Source organism: Salmo salar, chromosome ssa14 (assembly GCF_905237065.1).
Source record: "Salmo salar chromosome ssa14, Ssal_v3.1, whole genome shotgun sequence".
Lineage (NCBI taxonomy): Eukaryota > Metazoa > Chordata > Actinopteri > Salmoniformes > Salmonidae > Salmo > Salmo salar.
This window is the reverse complement of record NC_059455.1, coordinates 62,018,060-62,040,912: the sequence shown is the minus strand read 5'-3', so window position 1 is coordinate 62,040,912 and position 22,853 is coordinate 62,018,060. Positions and strand designations below refer to the sequence as shown.

At 42.0% G+C, this 22,853-nt stretch overlaps 2 protein-coding genes across 6 annotated transcripts; both read left to right on the top strand.

Annotated features, from left to right (window-relative positions):
- The first annotated feature begins 799 nt into the window (after positions 1-799).
- On the top strand, positions 800-11,616 carry ncdn (neurochondrin). 2 transcript variants are annotated; one of them, XM_045694634.1, is made up of 8 exons: positions 808-904; positions 3,116-3,166; positions 4,210-4,414; positions 4,525-5,778; positions 9,650-9,894; positions 10,091-10,306; positions 10,643-10,785; positions 10,939-11,616. In XM_045694634.1, exons 3-8 carry the CDS (start codon positions 4,211-4,213, stop codon positions 11,358-11,360), a joined length of 2,484 nt encoding a protein of 827 aa, XP_045550590.1. In that variant the 5' UTR covers positions 808-904; positions 3,116-3,166; position 4,210; the 3' UTR covers positions 11,361-11,616. The 2 variants fall into 2 exon arrangements, with proteins under 2 accessions (XP_013997416.1, XP_045550590.1); XM_014141941.2 differs by lacking the exon at positions 3,116-3,166 and having other exon boundaries at positions 800-904.
- Positions 11,617-11,761: 145 nt separating this feature from the next.
- On the top strand, positions 11,762-22,565 carry LOC106570035 (transcription factor AP-2-epsilon). Of its 4 annotated transcripts, none has more exons than XM_014141943.2 (7): positions 11,762-12,748; positions 15,041-15,484; positions 17,973-18,027; positions 19,871-20,102; positions 20,678-20,796; positions 21,133-21,271; positions 21,570-22,565. In XM_014141943.2, exons 1-7 carry the CDS (start codon positions 12,539-12,541, stop codon positions 21,829-21,831), a joined length of 1,461 nt encoding a protein of 486 aa, XP_013997418.1. In that variant the 5' UTR covers positions 11,762-12,538; the 3' UTR covers positions 21,832-22,565. The 4 variants fall into 4 exon arrangements, with proteins under 4 accessions (XP_013997418.1, XP_013997417.1, XP_013997420.1 ...); XM_014141942.2 differs by having other exon boundaries at positions 15,041-15,496; XM_014141945.1 differs by lacking the exon at positions 11,762-12,748 and adding an exon at positions 13,471-13,712.
- Positions 22,566-22,853: the final 288 nt, after the last annotated feature.

Sequence of the window (22,853 nt, the reverse complement as noted above, 5' to 3'; positions counted from 1 at the left end):
AATACAAAGGCTTTATCGTTGAGGTTTTTACAGAAATGTTTGGCAATTGACTAGGAATGCCTTGGAGATCAACCGGTTGATGACCACTGCTCTAGAAAGTTGAGTGAAGTTCAATCTCGTGCTTCTCTCTTTGGCAGTTCCGGGGAGCTGTGTGGCAGTCTTGGGCTACTGTGCTTGCAGCTTAGAGGAAACACTGCTTGTAACCACAGCAGCCCAGGACCTCCACATTTGGCTTCTTCATCTTCTAAGGAATATTTCTGTCTATAATAAAGCCCTTTTGTAGGGAAAAACTAATTCTGATTGGCTGGGCCTGGCTCCCCAGTGGGTGGGCCTATGCCCTCCCAGGCACACTCATGGCTGCGCCCCTGCCCAGTCATGTGAAATCCATAGATTAGAGCCTAATTTATTTATTTCAATTGAGTGATTTCCTTATATGAACTGTAACAATGTAAAATCTTTGAAATTGTTGCGTTTGTATTTTTGTTCAATATAGTTCACAAAAACTGGCTTCTGAGAGGTCTTGCTTGCGCAGTTTGCGACTTAATATAAACCTAAACACGATTAATCCAATCACGTCCGTCTCACGCAGCCAAGTAATTGCAATCTTTTGGAGTAACTTTTATTACTATGACAAAACACAACATTATCAAAGAGCATTGAAAGAATGTGCCAATATTTTGCTTTGCCAACCAAAATATAAACGTTCCCGAGAACGGGACACCAACCAAAATGGCGTCCTTACATGTCAAAGAACCTCCTCATGATTGGCCGATAATAATTTGTTGATCACGTTGATTGGTTGTTGTAACCATCTCTTATTTTGACAGCTTACTTTCGTGGATCTCATTCTCTTGTGCAGCGCTGAAAGTTGAATGAACAAATAAAGAACGCAGCTAGCCTAAATGTGAGTATGTTTGTAGCTACTTCGACTAATTATTTTATCACAGTAGTTTTCAATGTATGTCAGAGAAAATGCTAAAATATATGTACGCTTAACGTAAACGATATGAGTTCATTAGCCACAACACTTTGGAAAGCTTACTAATTTGAGTTAGCCTAGCCCTTGAACATCACTCTCAGTTCCACAAGAGCCATTGGATGAAGGTGTCTTCTGTTCGCTCGGTCTGAACATATGGTACGGTTTAGGAAGGAATAAGGACCATATCTTTCATATGAGCGATAAATTTTTTCCTAAAAATAAAATGTTAAATTGGCGCTCACCTTTTTTATAGGGTTAGGCCAGGTTCGTGTTCCCACATGGCCATATTTCTATGTTACAGCGGCTCCGAACACGAATGTGTAGAAGGTCGCCAGAAACGTGTTGTCACTGAAAAATACTGTCAGCTGCAACTGATAAAGCTGGTTAAAACAGTGTGTATTTTGCTTTTGTGAAATAGTTTGTGATATTTTTATTTTACCTTTTATTTAACTAGGCAAGTCATTTAAGAACAAATTCTTAATTTCAATGACGGCCTAGGAACAGTGCCTGTTCAGGGGCAGAACGACAGATTTGTACCTTGTCAGCTCGGGGATTTGAACTTGCAACCTTTTGGTTACTAGTCCAACGCTCTAACCACTAGGCTACCCTGCCGCCCAGAAAAGGGCTTTGTTTTTGGAACCGTATCGTAATTGAGAATCGATTCATGTTTAGATGGAGTATTTTGCTGTTAGAGCCAGTCTACCTCTGCAAATAACAAGGCTCCTTAAGAGTAGGGATGCCAAACTTCCAGGCTGCTGCACAGACACTGGAGGCTTTAGTCTAGAGCAGGGTTTCCCAAGCTCGGTCCTGGGGCACACCCTGGGTGCACGTTTTGGTTTTTGCACTAGCACTACACAGCTGATTCCAGGATCAAATTTGGGAAACACTGGTCTAGAGCGCTGAGCTAAATTGTTTGAGAGCTTTTTAAAACTCTTAATTGGTTATGAGTGAGAAATGTCATTGTTGCAATAGTTTGAGTGGGTAACATACTATCACCTTAAATTGACATGTAGAATTATTTTTGCCATATTATATTCTTCTATATTGCTCTAATTTCCCTAATGTGGACAGTTTGTTACTACTTTACACCCTGTAAAATTTGAGTGGAATTACATCCTTTATACCTCAGGTTGGTGATATTAGTATAAAACTGTATAGCCATCACGATGACATGAGATCGATTGCTTAAAACAGATACACATCTTTGGTTTTGTACTGTTGATGTGTCACACCCACTGGGATGCGCAGGACTTTGAACGCGGAGTTAAGGAAATGGCACGGAAAATTTGGGGCTTGTTTCTATAAAAGTCGCTTGCCGCACACCAATACATGAATTCAACTGTCCAGCTATCACTAAAATAGCAGCCAACCGTTGTCACTTTTATCCTATGCTGCGTCGTTATTTATTTAATTTAACTAACAGAAAAACTGGTCTGTTCCTTTTCTGTGGTGGCAGCCTCCCGAAATCAATATCTGACATTCCAAAATATAGATAAGCCTCCTACAATTTCTCATCTAACCAACCGTGTATAGGTTGTTCCAAGTTTCCGTGTGGCCTTTGAATAGTGTTAGTGTAAACAGCGCTACATCCAAAGCGTTTGATTTCAGCGTGATATCGACGTGATTAACAAAAAAGTGTTGCATTACACTTACCGCGTTAGCGACCGATTTGATTCAAAATGCAGCGCATCAACGTGATATCGACATGAGTAATAGACAAGTGTTGCGTTTCTGTTTTGGTGACCCTCAAAATGTATCACTCCAAAATGTAGCTGACTGTCTTCTGCAGGTTGTTCTCTAACCAGTCATGTAAAAAATATCTCCAGTTTCACTCCACAAAGGAAGTACTGCATGCTCTAGTTTTATCTGGTCTTGATTATTGTCCAATCACATGGTCAAGTGCTGCAAAGAAGGACCTAGTTAAGCTGCAGCTGTCCCAGAACAGAGCAGCACGTTTTGCTCTTCACTGTAATCAGAGGGCTAATATTAATCATGTGCATGTCAGTCTCTCTTGGCTAAGAGTTGAGGAAAGACTGACAGGGTTCTTCTTGTTTGAAAAGAAACATAGTGTTGGAAATTCCAAGTTGTTTGCATAGTCACCTTACACACAACACTAACACATACTTACTCCACCAGATATGCCACCAGGGGTCTTTTCACAGTCCCCAGGCCCAGAACAAATTCAAGGTAACGTACAGTTGGTTGCATGGAACTCTCTTCCATGTCATATAGTGCAAGTGAACAGCAAACCTGTTTTATAAAAAAAAAACACCAATAAAGCAAGACCTCCCGTCACAACGCCTCTCCCCCGTTTGACCTACTTTTTGTGTGTATGTACTGACATGTATGTGTAACTGATCAATGCAAACACACACTACATGTTAATGTTTTTTAATGTGAAGTCCTTTTGGTTATGTGTAAGACTAGTTGTCGGCTAACGGGGATCCTAATAAAGAATAATGTGGGTTTTTTAGGTGTTAGTTTCATCAGCACGTACAACCTTATTTTTATTTTTTTCCCCCCTAATCGATAAGTGGTTTATTGCCATAGGGTTTTTTTGGTGCATGTGCAGTTTATAAAAACTACAAGTAATAGGATTACTATTGTTGCACATGTATGTGCAGATAGTACATTTTATGTTTGTCTTCAATATATCACAAATGTCTTGTCAACAGGAAGCAGCGACAGCATCCTTTTCAACTTACGTTTTAGGAATATAAATTGAACTTTAAACATGATTTTTCCAATGGTATTGTACTTAATCAGGTAAAAACTTTTGAATGAGTTCAAAAATGTGTTGATTTATTTTGATGAAATACCAGAAATCACCAAAACTGGTTTGGTCTACCTATTAAGAGTACATCTTGGGATAGTTAGGCTAGCTAGCTACACAGCTAACATGAACATAATTCAATGCACAACAAGACTTATTTCATAATATAAGAGTTCAGGTGGGCCTTCGCACTTCAGCAAACAAAGGAAAGGAGTGGTGCTCCACAACAATGACAAAAATCATGAGAATAGCTTACCAAGGGAAAAACTTCCAAAAGGACTAATTTGAGGTTAGCGCTTGACAAAACAAAGGCAGTGGTTTATTTTTGCTCACTAATCCAATGTACAGGATGTGAACAGGCTGACGTCTTCCTACCTCAATTTGTTGTGGGGATGGGGCATTGTCTGGATCTCTGTCTCACTCATTTTCACCACTGATATGTATAATGTGTTTACAGGATGGCATTAGCAATGGCTGAGGGTACATTTATTGTGAGCTCTGAGAGTGATTCCAGTGGCGAACACACAGGCAGTGAGGAAGGAGAGGGAGCTCCACTGGCGATAGATGGCTTGTCTGCTGCCCAGCGCGAGGTCCTGGAGCGCTGTCTACACACACTCACCCACGCCAAAAACGACAGCCACACACTCGCTGCACTCCTCCTGGTAAGAGTGTCACCAGTCTACCTTATCTCTGACCTGTAGTAATTCTAATTAATCTGGTATGGTGGGTTAAAAAAATATATATTCTCCATCCTTCACTTTCTGTTCTGTAGATTACACGATTGTGTCCAGCAGGCCAGCTTGACAGTGCGACGCTGCGGCGCATCTTTGAGGCGGTGGGGCTAAGTCTTCCAGCTCGCCTGCTGGTGACTGCGGTCCGGGGGAGTGACGCCTCCGGCTTGCCCCCAGAGGAGCTTCTGTCTCTGGGCACAGCTCTGCTGGCTGCCCTCAGCACAGACCCAGACATGGCCGCCCACCCACAGCTCCTTACCACCATCCCTCTACTGCTAGGGCTGCTGGCCGATGGGCCCAAATGGAGCCCGCAGAAACAAGCCAAGCACCAGGCTAGACAAGGGATGGAACCAGACCAGCCAAGCCAGGCTGAAGATGAACAGTCATCACAGAGCACGAACACTACCAAAGAGCCTGTCCAGGACACTGCGGGATTCAAAGCACCATCTCAGGATGCGACGAGCCCTACAGGCTCTGAAGAAGGTACTGCAGAAAATGGAGCTCCAACTTCCCATTCAACAGTCAAACTGGATGAGGCCTTGACTACAGACTGTTACCAGGTTCTGATTACAGTGTGTGCTTTACCCCGGGGCCCAGATCAGCTCCTGGCCAGGGGTGCTGTCCCAGCTCTTTGTCGGGCCTTGGAGCAGAAACAGACACTGAGCCATGAAAAAGGACTACCTCTTCTTGGTGCCCTGCTCTCAGGCAAAACTAAAGAGAGAGCCTGGAGTAAGCACCCAGCCGAACTCCTCTCTCTCCTGGCCAGAGTCTCCCAAGACTTCTGCCAAGCCACTGGCCTCACCCAGCTCGATATGTGTGCCCTGGTTCCGCAGTTCCTGCCCTCGCCAGGTGGAACACCAAAGGACACTGACCTAACGCCAACTGTGGTCAGTCTGTGGGCGGCCCTGAGGCCCATGCTGCAGGCCAAGCTGACCCCAGGTCAATTAGGCCCTGTGTTAGTCCTCTCCGCCTGCCTGTTGGACCTGTGTGGCTGGGAGCCTGTGGGGCCACCTAAGTTCTGTTGCCTGCTGGTGAACCGGGCCTGTGTGGAGGTGAGGATGGGCCTGGAGGAGCCCCCCGATACAGAGCTGAGCCCCCAGCTGCAGCAGACACTCACTGCCTGCTACCGCATCATGGAAGCGGCCATGGAGCAGGCCTGCAGCAGCCAGGGAGTCGCCCAGCAGAGCGATGCCCAGCCACAGACTGCCATCACTGGGCTCAGTCTGCAGCAGAGCAGGCAGGTTCTCCGGGTTCTGGAGGAGGCCTTCTCGGCAGTCATCTATCACCTGCAGCAGGTAAGAGAACGAGGAAAAGAAGATGCATTCATACTCATTATACACACCAGCCAGAGTGTCTGTAAGAAAGTGTAGGTGGAGTTAAATTCAAATCATGTTTCCCACAAGATAACTGTGTGTCGTGGACAGTACAAAGCACAGACACACAAAATTCACAATAGGGTAAACCCATTTGATTTCAAGTGCTTTTTGACAACATCCCTTTTGTTTTAAGCATAACTTTCAATACATTTTTGCCCATGGAAGAAGTGGTCACCTGAATGCCAAAACTTTCAGAAGATAGAGGTGCTCGAAGTTGAGCCATTTTGCATACCCACCCTACCATTACGTCTTCATCACTGGAAAAGCTAAACGGTTGAGTTTGATATAATTTAAAAGCTCACAAAAAGGGTTGTCAAACTATTCTAAAATATCTAGAAAAATGTTTTATATATATTTTTTAATTATTTTAATGGTAATTATCAAAATATGGGTGAACTCTTTTTTTTAATATATATACTCACGTTGTAGCTTAGACGCTGCTTTACAGAATTGGAGGATTTGTGTCTCAACTGATGGCGGGATCAAAACAAGAACCTCAGATAATGTAAAATAGGGTCTATGCGAATATATATTTTGGGATGATTGACATTTTTAACCTCTTGATGCACGTTAAGGACAGGTGGCGCTATAGCGAATTTTGAAAAAAAAATACGTGCCAATTTTAAACGGCCTCCTACTCAAACTCAGAAGCTAGGATATGCATATAATTAGTAGATTTGGATAGAAAACACCCTAAAGTTTCTAAAACTGTTTGAATGGTGTCTGTGAGTATAACAGAACTCATATGGCAGTCAAAACCCCGAGACAGATCCTAACAGGAAGTGGAAATCTGATTTGTGGAATCACTTTCAAGTCTTTGCCTATGAAACACACCGTGAGTTAGGATTCATTGAGCACTTCCTAAGGCTTCCACTAGATGTCAACAGTCTTTACAAAGTGGTTTGAGTCTTCTCCGGTAGAAACTGACCGAACGAGAGGCCTGGAAAGTTGGTCATAGGGGGAGGGCCATTACTACTATGACGCGGGCGCCCATGGGTAGCCTCCCCTTCCGAAACGTTTAGTAAGACAATGCAATCGTCCGCCTTGAATATTATTGAAGCTCTGATTGAAAAAGGCCCTAAAGATTTATGTTATACAACGTTTGACATGTTTGAACGAACGTAAATATATATTTTTTGCACATTCGTGACGACAAGTCCCGCGCGCTTCAGTACATTTTGAGTAGCCTTCGGAACGCGCTAACAAGAAGGAGCTATTGGGACATAATTTATTAACTTTTTCGAACAAAACTACATTTGTTGTGGACCTGGGATTCCTGGAAGTGCCTTCTGATGAAGATAATCAAAGGTAAGGGAATATTTACAATAGTATATTTGATTTTAGATGGTTCCAAGATGGCGCTAACCTGTATCGCCTAGCCTATTTTTCTGAGCATAGCACCTCGTTTATTGCAAAGTGTGATTTCCCAGTAAAGTTATTTTTAAATCTGGCAATGCGGTTGCATTCACGAGATGTTCATCTATAATTCTTTGAATGACAATATTACATTTTAAAAATGTTTTCGAATAGTAATTTAGTCAATTGTAGCGCTGATTCACCGGATGCATTTGAGGGAAAATATTTTCTGAACATCACGCGCCGATGTAAAATGCTGTTTTATATATAAATATGAACTTTATCGAACAAAATAATGCATGTATTGTGTAACATGATGTCCTAGGAGTGTCATCTGATGATTGTCAAAGGTTAGTGCTTCATTTAGCTGTGTTTTGGTTATTTGTGATGCATGTGGTTGGTCGGAAAATGGCGGTGTGGCTATTTTGACGATGTACTCTCCAATGTAATGTTTTGCTTTCGCTGTAAAGCCTTTTTGAAATCGGACAACGTGGTTCGATTCAGGAGAAGTGTATCTATAAAACGGTGTAAAATAGTCCTATGTTTGAGAAACAGGAATTATTAGATTTGGTTATGAATATGGCGCTCTGATTTTTCGCTGGATGTTGATCCCGAATACGGGATCAGCGCGTCAAGAGGTTTTAAGTTACCTTTTTTTTAAAATTGTATTTGATCTTTTTTTTTTTTTTTTTACCTCTTACACTTTATGGATAGGGCTAAATTGAAATGTTTCTTGAAGAAGAAATGTAGAAAGCATATTCATACCCATGGTAGCAATTAAAAGGGACCAGTTTGGAGGTTATGGGAAAAGTATTAGACAAAAGGTGAGGACACAACAGTTCACCTGACACTAGTGAATCCAAATATTACACTGTTGATTTTTATGTGCATTTTACCGTTCTTTACCTAATATCTTTAACTAAATCTGGAAATACATTCAGTAACATGATAAGAATATTCTAGGAAAATTTGGGATGGGTGCAACCTAACACGGAACCCAAACCAGCTGCGCGCCATCGTGCATAAATTTATTTTGTCCCCCACACCAAACGCAATCACTACACGCAGGTTAAAATATCAAAACAAACTCTGAATCAATTATATTAATTTGGGGACAGGTTGAAAAGCATTAAACATTTATGGCAATTTAGCTAGCTTACACTTCCAAAGGTTTGAGTGAGGTCTAACTGGTGTTTCCAAGTGGCCACACACCTAAGTGTGCACAGTTCCTAAGTAATTTCAATGTGTTTTATATGACTCGAAGAGTCTTCAACTATAAGGTGTTTCTTTTTAGCTCTTCTAGCTGTGCCGTTGAGGAACTAGAGCAAGTACACTTGTAGTTTTGTTTGGAATACAGCATTGCATTCCCCTGCCTTCACACAAGTACTGTTTACGCAATCCAAAAACGGTCCATAATAAATGTCATTCTGGGTCAGGTGGGCATAATTTGAAAGCTTGTTCTATTTCCAACATGACTAGCTAAATTGTATTTTATAATCTTATAGTATCAGGCTTTCACGAGGCAATTCAGCGAAGCAGATGGTAATTTTGGTGCGCATAGAATGGAAAGATGAGTGCGTTCTGATGCGTGGTCCGCGGCAAATTTTCTTCACAAATTTTCTTCACAATACAACCTTCTGTTCAGGACAACCCAGGGTATAACGCCATGTCATCTTGTAACTGTACATCAAACTTAGTGATCATAAACGTTGACACTCTATATTACATGAGTTTTATGATATGGAAATGTGAAGTGCACATTTGGACTCACGGGCGATTGGCTTGCTTGTATGACATCAAAGCAATATTTGTTCGAATCCTCAGCATCTCATTTTTCACAATACATCGAGTCCTCGTAATTTGCAGCATTTCCTTCACTCGGACAACCAAAGATGTGTAAAAGTTGCCAAATTAGTGGGAGGGATGTGGCCAACTTCTTGTTGCACGCGGTGGTCAAGTTCAGAACGACTGTCAGTCAAAACCCATACAGAGCTGTGGAGCGGAGACCCTGAGCTCTGATACTCATGTATAGCATTTAACTGTACAGCCACTGCGTTCCAATTTAGGCGCTTATCAGTCTCAAAATCTTCAATTTTCAACCCGTTTACGGGTAGAAGTGCAAAGGGCTATATTTTCCAGTGATGAAGACATGGATGCCTCATGGTATGGTGGGGTATGCAAAATGGGTTAACTTTGAACATGTTTACGTTTTGACATTCGGGTCCAAAAAGTCACTTTCTGAGCCCTCCTACAATGGGGAAATATATTGAAGGCTTCGTTCAAATCAAAAGGGGTGCTGTCAAAAAGTGATTGAATTCAAATGGATTTATCCAATATAGTAGTGTTTAACTTATCACACTTTGAGCTTTGCTCAAAGAGTACTCCTGTAAGAGAAGGCTGACTCTGAAACTAACTTTTAAGTATTTTTCTCCAGGTTGATCCGAGTCGTTACGGCGACCCCTTCATTTTCGCCACATTCCGTTCCCTCTGCGCCTGGCTCGCCGAAGAGACTTCCTGTCTCAAGGAAGAAGTGACTGCCCTCTTGCCCTTTCTGATGGGCTATGCCAGAAGCCATCTGCAGGGAGAGAGTCAGGACCAGGGTCTTTCCAATTGGATGTCGGAGATGTCTGTAGGGGACTGCTCACAGGGAGGGGCTTGGACAGGAAAAGATGCTGTAAGGTAGGTTGACTCTGATTCCAGTCCCAATTGAATTCTTTAAAAGATTGCTCCAGGTAACTGCATGCTGGGTTTAGTGCAGGTTCTGCTGACAGTCCCAAGCTGTGTGCATTTATCAGGAGTTGACTGCATTTTGAAAACAGGATCTTAAGCCACAGCCTCTCTCCTGCTCTCCTCCACCCCCCCACCCCCCCTCTAGGTATCTCCTCCCAGCTCTGTGCCACCTCTCTGCAGAGGACGCCCCAAGAAAGGTGTTACTCACCCTGGACACCCCAGGTCTCCTGGTGACCTTCCTAACCCAGGGATGGGGTGACCTGCGGGGGAAAGGAGGGGCAGCGTTAGCCCGGGACCCCAGTATGGAGACAGCCTGCTCGGCCCTGCTCAACTTCACTGTCACGGAGCCGGAGCGAGTCAGGTACAAAATAATAAACACTACACACAGCTGCCCTTGCAGAGACCCAATACACACGTATGTGTTGTATAACGAATGTTTTGTAGAGACTGTAATGCACACACGTACGCTATAAAACACACATAGCATAGTTTCATTTACAGATACTGGTGACTAGTTGGGATGGATTTTTATACAGCAAAATGGGGTCGTTTTGTGTTGACTATGAAAGAAATGAAAATGAATCTCCCCCTCAATGGTAAATAGTTCACCAACTGCAAGTTCACATTGGGGATGCATAATATTACAATATAACCTGTGTGACAAAATCTTTTATTTATGCACAATCTTGTCTCTCAGAAAGGACCCTTGTTTCAGAAGCCTTGAGTCACTGTTGAGTGAAGCACTTCCTGTTCTCCTGCACAAACCCCGCCTCTTGGTCCTGGCTGCCAATCTTTGTACTCTGGGGCTCATGATTGGCAGGCTTAAACCAGCTCCTAAAGGTGAGTTAACATGGCTTTGTTTTTAGATGAGTGAACAGGACAATTTCTGTCTTAATAGAATTGTTAATTTTTGCAATTGTATAAATGTATGCCTAATACATTCCCTCTAAATTCATTGAAGCCTGTCTTTGTATTTCTTCTACCATGTTCCAGCTCCGGTTGAAGCAGGCCAGAGGCGGTTCATCTCCGCAGCCCTGCGATTCCTCCGTGGTGCCCTGGACTCTAGCTCGGGCCCGGGCCCAGTTAGGGTGAGCCCTGCCTGGGAGGAGTGGTGGGAGGAGGTTGGGGAGCTGTGGAGGCTGGGTCTGCAGGCCCTGGGAGGTTGTGTGAAGGCCCAGCCCTGGATCATCACCCTGGTCAGGGAGGAGGGTTGGCTCAACCACACCCTTGCCATGTTGGGCTCCTGTAGCACCCTGCCTGACCCCCACACCCAGGGGGCACTAGAGGAGGCCCTCTGCGCATTGGCACTCCAGTGCCCATTCTGTCGACAGGAGATCAGTGTCCTCCTGAAGAGCAGTGCCAAGGGAGCCTTGGGAAGCATGGGCAGTCTGAGGAAATCCCTTACCACAAACTGAAGCACTTGTGTATTGATCATGAAGATGAGGGCCAGGAGTTTTTCCTGAGCAGACGCGTAACATGATTAGGAAAAACTTCAGCCTCGAGACTAAGACAAAATGGCTGAATATATCATTGTGTTTAGTAACAGGCTATATTTGCTTTGTCATATGCTTCCTGATAAACATGTCAGTTGTTTGTAAGATGGTATGACTGTAAATAAGCAGTCTGTTACATGTATGAAAGTGAAGAATAAAATAATTATTTTGTTAAAGATTTCATCTTAAGTGTTTTCATTTTGAAGCAGAATGTTCCTTCAACAGAGAAGAGCTGGTATCCACACTCAAAGCTGTCCTGCTTACTACTGTAATTGAAAACACTTACAGGACATATGCATAAAACCAATGTTCCTGTTTTCTGAAAGGAGTGATGCAGTTTATGAACATACATTTTAGACTAATATAATTGGTATAGTAACTATTTGGTACTGTAGTTAAAGTGAACCAGTATCTTTCCATGTCTCTATGCATGTTGCTTTTTCTACCGCTAGATGGCATTCTGACAGCAGTGTGGCATTTTGGGTCATGGTAAATCCCAGAATTATGCATGGATTACAGGTTGGAAGTTATTTTGAAGACCCTAATATATCAGTGAAACAGTAACTAATTCTATGTTTGGCAGATATTCTCAATCCATAAAACTGAAATGTTTTAACTTTACATTTCAGAGAAAATAAGTATTTAGATTTCAACGCTGCATTTTACTTAATTTCTTTCTTACAAAAAGAGTCACTGCATGACGATGTTTATTTTCCGATACATTTTTGATAAAACGTGCAGGGTCTCAAGTCTGGACATAGTTTTCAAATGATACAGTAGCAAGTAGAGACACCAGTAGCCTGAAGTCTAGTGTACGGTTATAATTATGTTTTAATTGATATATCCATGGAAACGCTTAAATATAATTATTTGCCTGTAATTAATAAAAATCTAGTCTATACAGTTTGCTTAATGTCTTGGTCATGCGTAATAGTATAATTGCACATTACAGTACAATTTAATGATTTCGACTTAATAAACGTGATTGTGTTATCTCTTCAAATGTTTCCTTTTGGCATGAAACTCTAACCCTCCTTTTGCCCTTATTTAGCTGCCCTCTTGATTCCGCTCACCTCACACCCCTCCTCAAACTTCCGTCCATGTCTCTGTGTGACTCATACAAAACTCCTGCGTCGCTACTCCAACTAACTCACTCATCAGTCTACCTTCAGCTCGTCTTTATCCATCCTCCTGTTGCCCGCTATAACCCCCTGTCCAAACGTAACTCCAATCTCTGCAACCCGGCCACTCTGTACAACAACGTCATCATGCTTTGGAAATCTCGAACGAAGACTGAGCCCTACTGTCAGGTAACAAATTATTTGGCTATGCTTGAATTGATAAACGTTTATAAAATGGCTAATGAATTTTGAAATTTGTTTTCTCTCATCCTATTACTGATATGGCTAGATAGGGCTTATAATTAATATATATTTTTAAAATAGTTTTTGTAAAGTGGCAAGAACTAGTGACAGAACTTGTTTGGTATTACAATGGGTTTAGGGATCGATATTGCAAATGTTAACAGTTTTCCAATTTGGGTGCCTGAAATGCTATAGATAACATTCACTCATTGTCATGGTGAGCACAATCAAATTATGTAAATATATTTCAAATCACTTTAAAAGTTGTTTTGAGTTATCTGTATCTCACAAAAAGTTGAGCGAGGTGGATAGCGTGCGTAATGCTTTGATTACGCGGCAGCTTAAACAGAAGGCTGGATATTGATTCATATAGCCTAATAGGCTATTTGATGCATACTCTGTGCAAAAATCATTTTGGGTTGTCTGGGGACGAGACCTCTCATTTGGCGTTTAAAACAGGAGGCAAATCATATGGGATGTCTGGTTAGTCTATACAGTCTAACTTCGAATCTAAAAAGAATGTAAAGGTAGGAAAATATCAAACATAAATGTGGGAAAATGTATGATTGTCTGAATGAATATCTCTTTAAGAAAACTGGACCCCCCCCACCCCCCCACCCCTCCCTCCCCTCTTCTGTGGAGCTCGTTCAGAAAACCTATAAGTAGCGCATGCATGGAGAAAATTTAGGACACTTTCTGACAGAAGCATCCGTAACAGCACGTGGTTGAGGATTGAGACATTTCTAAAAGCAAGAAGAAGAAAAGCTTTAGCTATTTCCTGCATGGATCTTGTAGACACATGAAAGTATCTTGGATTATAACTATTTGGTGACATCGATAAGACATCCATATCCTAGACCGTGAATTTGGGTAACCAGAAGACATGTTAGTCCACACATATTCGGCTATGGTGAGTCCCTGTAAATTCAATACTACGCGCTGGACTGCAGACCAGATTAGGTCCGATATGGTCTTGTCATTTTCCATTTCTACAACTTTGTCTTGACTCGAGTGGGCACAGATATGTGACGTTAACTTCGCACTAGCGCCGCAGCTTTTGTCATTGTCAGCTGTCCGGATAGATCGGCTGTATGCGGAATGTCGGACCGCGTCAAAGTGTCCGTAGAAATATGAATTTGAACAGAGCCGACTAAACAAGAATGGCACTTTGAGATGGTAGATATTCCTTTTGTAAAAGTACCATTGGGTTTTGCTGTGGTGAGCGTAGTGAAACTTGAAACTACTAAAGGGGTGTGAAATGTATAAGGCATACATGTTCAGATGGTAACCTATATATTATACTAGTGGTTATTGGTTATATGTTGGCATTTATTATTTTATACATATTTTAAATGAACTTTTTCCTTTGCTTTTAAATCCCACATTGTTAGTTTCTAATAATGGACATTGTTCTAACAAAACAAAATCGATAGGAGGGACCCAGCTTTGGAAAAAAATCGATTTTAACCAGGAAGTGCATGCATATGGGAAGGCTACAGGACAGTTGGAGAATATTGTAAAATGATTGCGTTGATGATAGTATGTTATTACAATATTACATGATGACTCCCAAATTAATTCAGACAAAATGGCTAAAGTTATGTTTAGGCTATATTGCTTTACATTTAACTAGAAAATATTTGCTATCATTTTATAAGCTCCTGTAGTCATAAATGTGTTCACATATTTAATATTATTGAGTATTGTATTTCCTGGGGCAACATGATGCTACTACGCAGTAGATACCTGTCCTTTGTTCTGTTGGGGTTCTCAGTGGGCATGACCTTTGACACTGTCATGCAGCGATGCCAGAGTCACCTGCTGCCTGTGTGCATGCAAATCAAACACTTAGTTTGACTTATTTGCACATTTTATAATTAAATAGTTGAATATTAAGCTACATTTGTAAAAAAAAAAAAAAAAAAGAAAAAATTGTGGTCAAGACAGACTAAGTTTTGTGCAGATCTATATAGGCTATTGAACTGATTAAAAATAATTGTATTTGTATGTTGTATTTCAATTTCATTGCAGTTCAGTTAATCACTTGACACAAAACGAATTGTAATGTGCTTATGATAACGCTTAGGCTACTATTTATAGTTTTGCAAAGATTATTTGAATCGAGGAAAAAGGTAATTATAGGCATGACATTTGGTGCAGTAAATCGACGCATTTGCATGTAACCAAAAAATTGTTTGATTTAGAAGCCTAAGTTACTTTTTTGTATTTAATGCACAGGACCGCGCGGACGGACTGACCGGCTCCTCGCCCAGCGGGCGACTGTCCCAACTCTCCTCGCTGAACCAGGCAGCTTACTCCTCGGCTCCCCCGCTCTGCCACACACCGACCTCAGACTTCCAACCTCCGTACTTCCCCCCTCCATACCCACAGTCTTCGCTCTCATACTCCCAGAGCCAGGACTCTGCATACTCTCACTTATCGGACCCCTACACCTCCATCAACTCCATCCATCAGCATCAGCAAGCGGCATGGCACTCGCAGAGGTCGCGGTCGGACGAGGGGGGGCTATTGTCACAGTCACACCGGGCTTTAAGCCTCGACCACCGTCGGGAGTACCCCGGTGTACCCCGGCTTCTCCACGGACTTGGGGAGGGTGCCGCAGCGCTAGGGGACGGGCCTCTTGGAATGCACATTGGACATCACGGACTGGAGGACATGCAGGTGGGTTTATTTGTGCGTGGACCTTTTTATTATTCCTTCTCCCGTTCACAAACACTACATTGGTCGTGCGTAAAAGTCACCTTCCAGCGCATAGCCTAACCCATGCACACAGTATGTAGATAATTGCTGCATTAGTTTACTATTTTATTGTAGAAGAATCTATAAGAACCTGGTGAATAATTGTGTTTATGGCAAGGATTCTTTTTTCTTTTTTTACTGTGACAGTCATCTTTTGATGCGTATTTTAGACACTCGCTTTTTTCTCCCAAAGGCTCCACCTTACAAAAATACCTAATTGTAATTCATATAACATTTGGTAAAATATTGCATATTTACCAACTGTTACACTAATACTTGTCTCGAAGTGGCCACCTGTCAGATTAAATGGCCTTGCTCTTCGCCCTGATCTTATTGTGAGAGTACACGCACAGTTTAAACACTTTATTTAGAGACCAATGGCATCTTTTCCCCGTGGCAGTGTAAATAGGCTAGAGACTTGTCTAAGTGGCGATGATTGCGTTGATGGATACATGTAGGCCTAATCATGTTAAACGGAGTTGGTCCACTAATTGCAGGGGCTCGCTTGTCTCGTTAGCTTAAAAATTATCTTAGTTCAACCTAATCCCCAAAGTGTTATGTTAAATATAGCGGGCAGAGATCAAACAAATATATCTGAAAGCAACTATCATTTACATTCTTAGACCTTGAATACATTTTAGTGATATGTTTAACTATATTAGCCTATTTTTTTGTGGACGCACTTCTTAAATAGTTTATTTGGAAAAGCCATTTCTTTCAGGTAAATTGAAATTGACATGGATATTGGAAATATCAACAAAATAATACGATATCAATAAAATAATAGGCGCATTTATACTATTACCTCATATATAACTAATTTGTTTCTAATTGCAGCGGGAAAATTAACAAAATTGATGTTTAATCTCCTGAGAAATGTACATAATAATATGAAATATTATATGTTGTAATTATTTCCTTCCTGAATAGTTTTCTTGTTCTTTGTGTGTCTAAATTCAAGGCTGACTTATTAGGCCTATAGGCTATCCTCTAACACATGAAGCAAGTCAACATTTCGTTGGTGGCTTTAGCCGGTATCCATTGAAGTCATAGGGAGAACTGTTCAACATATTATGGTATGCATGCAATTTAGCAAGAATAATAGTTTAAACGTTGCTATGGATTTATTGAGTAGTCAACCACACACAAGCAGGTGCAGATTCAGATGCATTTGTTCAAAGCATCCTGCATCTCTGACGCAATTCGGCGCAACCAATTGATTCCCGTGGTCATTAATACAAAGAAACACTTACTCAAGCGGAAGGCATGGAGTCATCCAGAGCATGTTTGTGTTAAACGCTCTCTCTTGACAGAACCTTTATTTGATTAATGGATTAATTTCGCAAGTTTGAGCCCCATATAAATCCGAGACGAATAGCATCTCTCTCTGCAGATTTTTTTTTAGAACGCCTCATGACACATGTAGAATAACATAGAAATAACCCACAAATGGCAAACACTTCAAAGTTTAAAATGTTGAAATGTTTGTTGAATTTGTTATAGCGAATTAAATTGGTCACTTTATTTTTGCAGTTCTTTCAATAAAGTTTATTTGCTGAATAGACAAGTAGGTCTGATCCATCCATATAAAAATATGTAGGCTTAAGATAGATAATTACATAAAGATTTAGTAACTTGAAAATTGGGCACTATGATGACATTTTTGAAAATGTCCGATGTACATGAATTCACATCGAAAAGGAGTGCGATCGCAGGGTTTATCTCATGAAGGCTAATCAATTAGCCTCTTTGTCATTTAAGTGAAAAACATACCCTACTTAGGCAATAGTTTTTTTATTTGCAACTTCATGTAAAAAAAAATACACAACATAAAAGAGACATGGAATTGACAAAGTGATTATCATGCCAATAGCCCTCCCATAAGACCCACCCTCAACTTACAAACACATGTCAGCTCTTTGTCTAGGTTTTCATAGAGTGAAGACAATGTTAAGCAGGGCCAACTTTTGTCTTTTTCTTTGTTCTCTGACCACACAACATTGTGTATTTTCACAGCTAATTTCAGGAAATAGTGCAATTCTGTTTACTGCTTTTTCTTCCACCCCGTTCATAGAGATCACATACACTGTAAGAGTATTAACTTGGCCTTGAATAAAAGCGTCTGCTAAGTCTCATACACTGTATTATGATAAGGGCCCCACGATAACCACCTCAACATTGAATTAACGCTGGCTTCTCATTAAACTGCCCTCTTCTGAGTCTAGTTTCCAACACTGATGCCCTAACAAACCACAATACTCCAGCAAATCTGCCAATCAACTGTTATAATTTTCTTACACTGTGACAAGAGCTAAATTATAGATTGCACTTGGCCCAGACTGGTTTTGAATTGGCTGGTGGGGGTAGTGAATAAATGATCCTGACTGGCCACTGTATCTACCCAACACAGGGAATGGAGGAGGGATCAGCCTTGGGCATCCTGGACCACTCCGTCATTAAGAAAGGTAAGGGAGGCAGAGCTCTGTGTGTGTGTGTGTGTGCGCACCCTTCCCTATAAACACCAACCACCCCTCCAGCATACACACACACACACACACACACACACTATAAATAATTCTGTTTTGCTATTTCATTTGAAGTCAAAAAGTTCTCTAATACTCGGCTGCAGACTTCACCCTAAAGGCAGTCATTCTTAATGAACTGTTCATGGTCATATGAGAGGAAGAGGGAGAGAGAGCGAGCAGGATTAGAGCAAGGAGGAGAGAAGAGAAGTGGGGCAAGGAAAAGGGAGGGGAAAGAAGTGATAAAAGAGGAGTTCTGTAGAAATTCACAGCCCTATGATCACTCTAATATTACCAATCGTAAGAACTAGGATTTTTCACAAGACACAGGGGCACGATTAACCAATTCAAGTTGAATTCCAAACAGCTTGAAATACTTAAATTCCAAATCCGCTTTAGTGACTACACCGGAGACATGACATCTATGCATGAGCGATGCTTAACATTTTGCCACCAACACTCATTTTCAAGAGGAATGACTATCATTCCAGTGATTTGCCAAGGTTGAGAATGTATCAATTGCAGCGCGTACTCATGGCCACGGATTTAAGAGCATAGAAACAAACTCAAAACCCACATGAATAAATGGATCTGAGAGAGAGAGAGAGAGACACACACAGAGAGACCTTAAAGACCTCTACACTGCTCCGCGGCCTGGCTGGCTCTGAATGGGGGATAGAGAGAGCTCCCTTCTGTCCGGGAATCTGTGCCGCACAGTGGGGCGTCGCAAAGAGACGCACGCCGCCCACGGAGAGAGAGTGGAGAGAAAGCATCACAGCAGCAGCACTAGCACAGCTGACAGTAGGCACAGAGATAATAACTCCGCAACAGTATAGCTAGTCACTGGGAGGATGCACTGAGCCAAAGGGATAAGGGGGGAAGAGATGCAGAAACCCACATGCACACACACACACACACACACACACACACACACACGGGGGCAGGAGAGGATACTAAGATACCATAGAAACACAGTAATGCACACTCATACATAATAACACACACACGCTCACCTAGGGAAAGGGTTAATTCAATCCTATCAATTCAGCCTATAGGAGCCACCCAGCCTTTAGATCCCAGCCCACAGTCCTGGCATGAGAAGATGTGATTAGTGGGCTACATCAGCTCATTTCAAGAAAACAAAAGAACGGTTTAAAAGATGATGTACCATTTAATTTTTTTTTTTTACGTCAACATTATTAGGAACTGAGTGGCCGTTTTAAATTGTAATCATTTTTCGAATACTCCTCTCAAGTAGCTGCAAATATTACCACGATGTTTAGATTTGAACGGTTCAAATGCTTTCTTAGCCACAATCCTATAATTGGCATTCATATGGTAGTTCTGCTTTGTCCCCAGTTTCTCCCAGTTTTTAAACCTGCAAAGAGGCAACTTGAATTCTAGCAACATTCAGTACTTGAGAATGAAGGTCTTTAAGCTTAGCAATCAGAGAAAAGTGAAGGTGTGAAAAAGATCAAAATGAGATGTGTTACTTAAAGAAACATGGAACCCACCTGCTGTGACCAAAACAACAACAGCAATAGTGGTGCCAGAATTAGAGCTGTCAACACATGGGAAAACATGCCACTGGATTTATTATCCATGTAATAAACACATTACTTACATTACTTGTATATTAGAAAGGATTGTGGAAACATGATTTTTAGTCACCTTAACTCTTTTTCTCCCTTCCTCGATACCCATCTTTCTCTATCATCTCTCTTCCTATCTTGCTATCTCTCCCCCTCTTTCCACCCTCTCTCTCTCTCCTCTCTCCTCTCAACAGTTCCTATCCCCTCCAAGCTGAACGGCTCGGCCCTGTCGGCCCTCCACCTCAGTAAGGATGGTCTAGGGATGGGTTCCGTGTCCAACCCAGGGGAGGTGTTCTGCTCCGTCCCCGGCCGTCTCTCCCTCCTCAGCTCCACCTCCAAGTACAAGGTCACCGTGGGGGAGGTGCAGCGGCGGCTGGCCCCGCCCGAGTGCCTCAATGCTTCCCTGTTGGGCGGAGTCCTGCGCAGGTGAGAGGGTCAGAGTTTGGAGTAAGGGGTGGGGAGAGAGAAACGGTGGAGACACACAGCTTCACGCTTCACACACAATAATAAATCAAATAAGAACATTCTGAACAACAGATGTATTCAGGTATTCTGAACAATAGAATACAATATTTGTCACCCCTTGATTGCTTAATGTATCCAGTGGCAAAAGTTCTGCTCCTCCACAGAGAATGTAATAATGCATTTGCTTTAAGACATTTTCAATCCCTCAAAAAAAAATTATGTAATGAACCACTTTTCCTGTTCAGGGTTCATACATTAGATTACAATAGTGCATATTTCAAATCATTGTCCTTCTATGAAGTGCTTTGGCACCATATCTAACAAAAACGGGACGCAAAACCAAAGGACCAAATGAAACCATCAAGTGGCAGCAGTACTAGACTATGGCCATGGGGAGTTTTGTGTGAAAGCAGCCCAGACAGACAAACAGACCTAGGAGTGGGCAGCCAGAGCCAAGGACTAGACTCAGTAGTTTGTTACGTGGCCACACAGACAGGTCTTAAGCTGCTCTCTCTGGCTCCTTTCTCATCCCTCAGGGCAAAGTCAAAGAATGGTGGGCGCTGTCTGAGAGAGCGTCTGGAGAAGATTGGGCTCAATCTCCCCGCTGGGCGACGCAAGGCAGCCAACGTCACCCTCCTGACAGCTCTAGTGGAGGGTAAGAGGCCCACTAACTTGTACACATACTGACAGACACTCCTGGGTGAACACAACTTTCTAGGTAGAGGACATATTTCCCAGTTATCGCTTAGTGAAATCTCGATTAAAATCTACTGCCACTGTAATTAACTGTTCAACCAAAATATATTTGCACAATTAAATTGAACGGAAATTGCTTATAAATGAATAATAACATAAAATACCCTGCAGTACCATAAACCAACGGTAAATCCAAACAAGAGCGTCACGTAAAAAAACAGAGCTTTGCCTTATTTCCTGCCAAACCTCCGCATTGACATCCGGCCATTCACTAGTCTTTTCTATCTCTTCCCAGGTGAGGCGGTCCACCTGGCCCGTGACTTTGGGTATGTGTGTGAGACGGAGTTCCCTGCCAGAGCGACAGCAGAGTATCTGTGTAGGCAGAGTGACCCCGAGCAGCTTCCCACACGACGCAGTATGCTGCTGGCCACCAAGTGAGTGTCTCGTGATCCATGTCTGGGCCTAATACAATCTTACAGTAGATACAGTCTCACTAATACTGAACCATCTCAAGTGTTGCATATACATACAGATATACATAGTGTGCGTGAAGGGCAGACGCCAACTAAAAAATATTTTCAAGCTTAACTGAAGCAGACGAAGCTTTTTAGGAAATATGTGTATAGTTTTAATGAGTGTGATTATCGTCCCATTACATTGTTAAATGTTGACCTGAAAATGTTGACGTTGGCATTGAAAGATTCTAACCCTTCTCCTACTTTTTCTCCTCAGGGAGATCTGCAAGGAGTTTGTAGACCTGATGTCCCAAGACCGCTCTCCTCTGGGGGCGAGTCGTCCCAACCCCTGTCTGGAGCCCGGGGTCCAGAGCAACCTCACCCACTTTAGTCTGCTCACCCACGGCTTCGGTACCCCTGCTATCTGCGCTGCCCTCTCCGCCTTCCAGAGCTACCTGGTGGAGGCCATCAAAATGCTGGACAAGGACCACGGGGGTGGCAAGGGCCACCACGAGAAGGAGATGAAGCACCGCAAATAGGTGGACGCCTTCTGACGAGATTGGAGATTTGACGGACTGAGCGATTTCCATATTCCATCCTTTCTTAGCCTCCTTTAAGAGGACAAAGACATATTTCTTCCCCAAATTCTTACTGCGGCCCAGTCCCTCACAGGGAAGGGCATGGTGATGTTTGTACTGTATATGTGTCGGCCACTTCACTCAAAGACGCATGGAATTCTTCTGGGCTGCTGGTTTTCTAGGCAGTGTCCATTCCTAACTGCCAATGACATTTTGTGGATGAGTTCTGACTTCATGTCCCTGTATGTCTGTCTGACTGTCAAGATGACACCCCAAACGGCATTCATTGGAATGCCCTCTACTTCCCATAGAGATACTACTATTTATCTCTATGCTACTTCCCTTAAAAAATCTGTTTCTCTCTGGACTTGGACCCACTTTGAAAACATCTCGTCACAAGAGATGAGCCATATCCAGGACAGCCAACATTCTTAGTTTTGCTCATTCCTCATCTGGACATTGGATACCGTCCAACTCCACCCAATAAAATGGGCAGTTTGTGTACTACGATTCTATGTGGGTGCTGTCACAGGCAGCTATGGGATTATTTTTTGTGAAGGGGAGGGTATGTGTGGGTAAATTAAGAAAAAAAACACATCATTTTGTACTTACTGTGTATGTTTAATATTAATGTTATTACTGTTATTGTATTACGGCATAAATGTAATATATTATTAAAGAATAACTGATGCGGACTGTCTGGGTATTATGTTTTATCATTCACTGTCGATAATGGTGGAAGGATGCTTTTCGAGGTTTATTCGAATACATTAATACCTACAAACCACTGGCCATGAAACAGATCCTTCAAAATATGAATGGTTAAAGTACAATTTCAGGTGAATTTTTAAAATGTTTCTCAAAAATAATTTCTTAAGATATTCAATTAAAAGTATTTACTAAAACGTTTTTGATAGAGAAAATATTTGTTGCTAATTTAAAAAATGGAATATTCAAAAAAATAAGCAATTCACCACTTATGA

Excerpts from the sequence above, each read along its gene's own strand:
- ncdn (XM_014141941.2), top strand. Across the intron at positions 10,307-10,642 it reads ACGGAGCCGGAGCGAGTCAG|AAAGGACCCTTGTTTCAGAA; the intron begins GTACAAAATAAT and ends CTTGTCTCTCAG. Across the intron at positions 10,786-10,938 it reads GCTTAAACCAGCTCCTAAAG|CTCCGGTTGAAGCAGGCCAG; the intron begins GTGAGTTAACAT and ends ACCATGTTCCAG.
- LOC106570035 (XM_014141942.2), top strand. The coding sequence starts at position 12,539 with ATGTCTCTGTGTGACTCATACAAAACTCCTGCGTCGCTACTCCAACTA. Across the intron at positions 18,028-19,870 it reads CCACTCCGTCATTAAGAAAG|TTCCTATCCCCTCCAAGCTG; the intron begins GTAAGGGAGGCA and ends TCCTCTCAACAG. Across the intron at positions 20,103-20,677 it reads TTGGGCGGAGTCCTGCGCAG|GGCAAAGTCAAAGAATGGTG; the intron begins GTGAGAGGGTCA and ends CTCATCCCTCAG.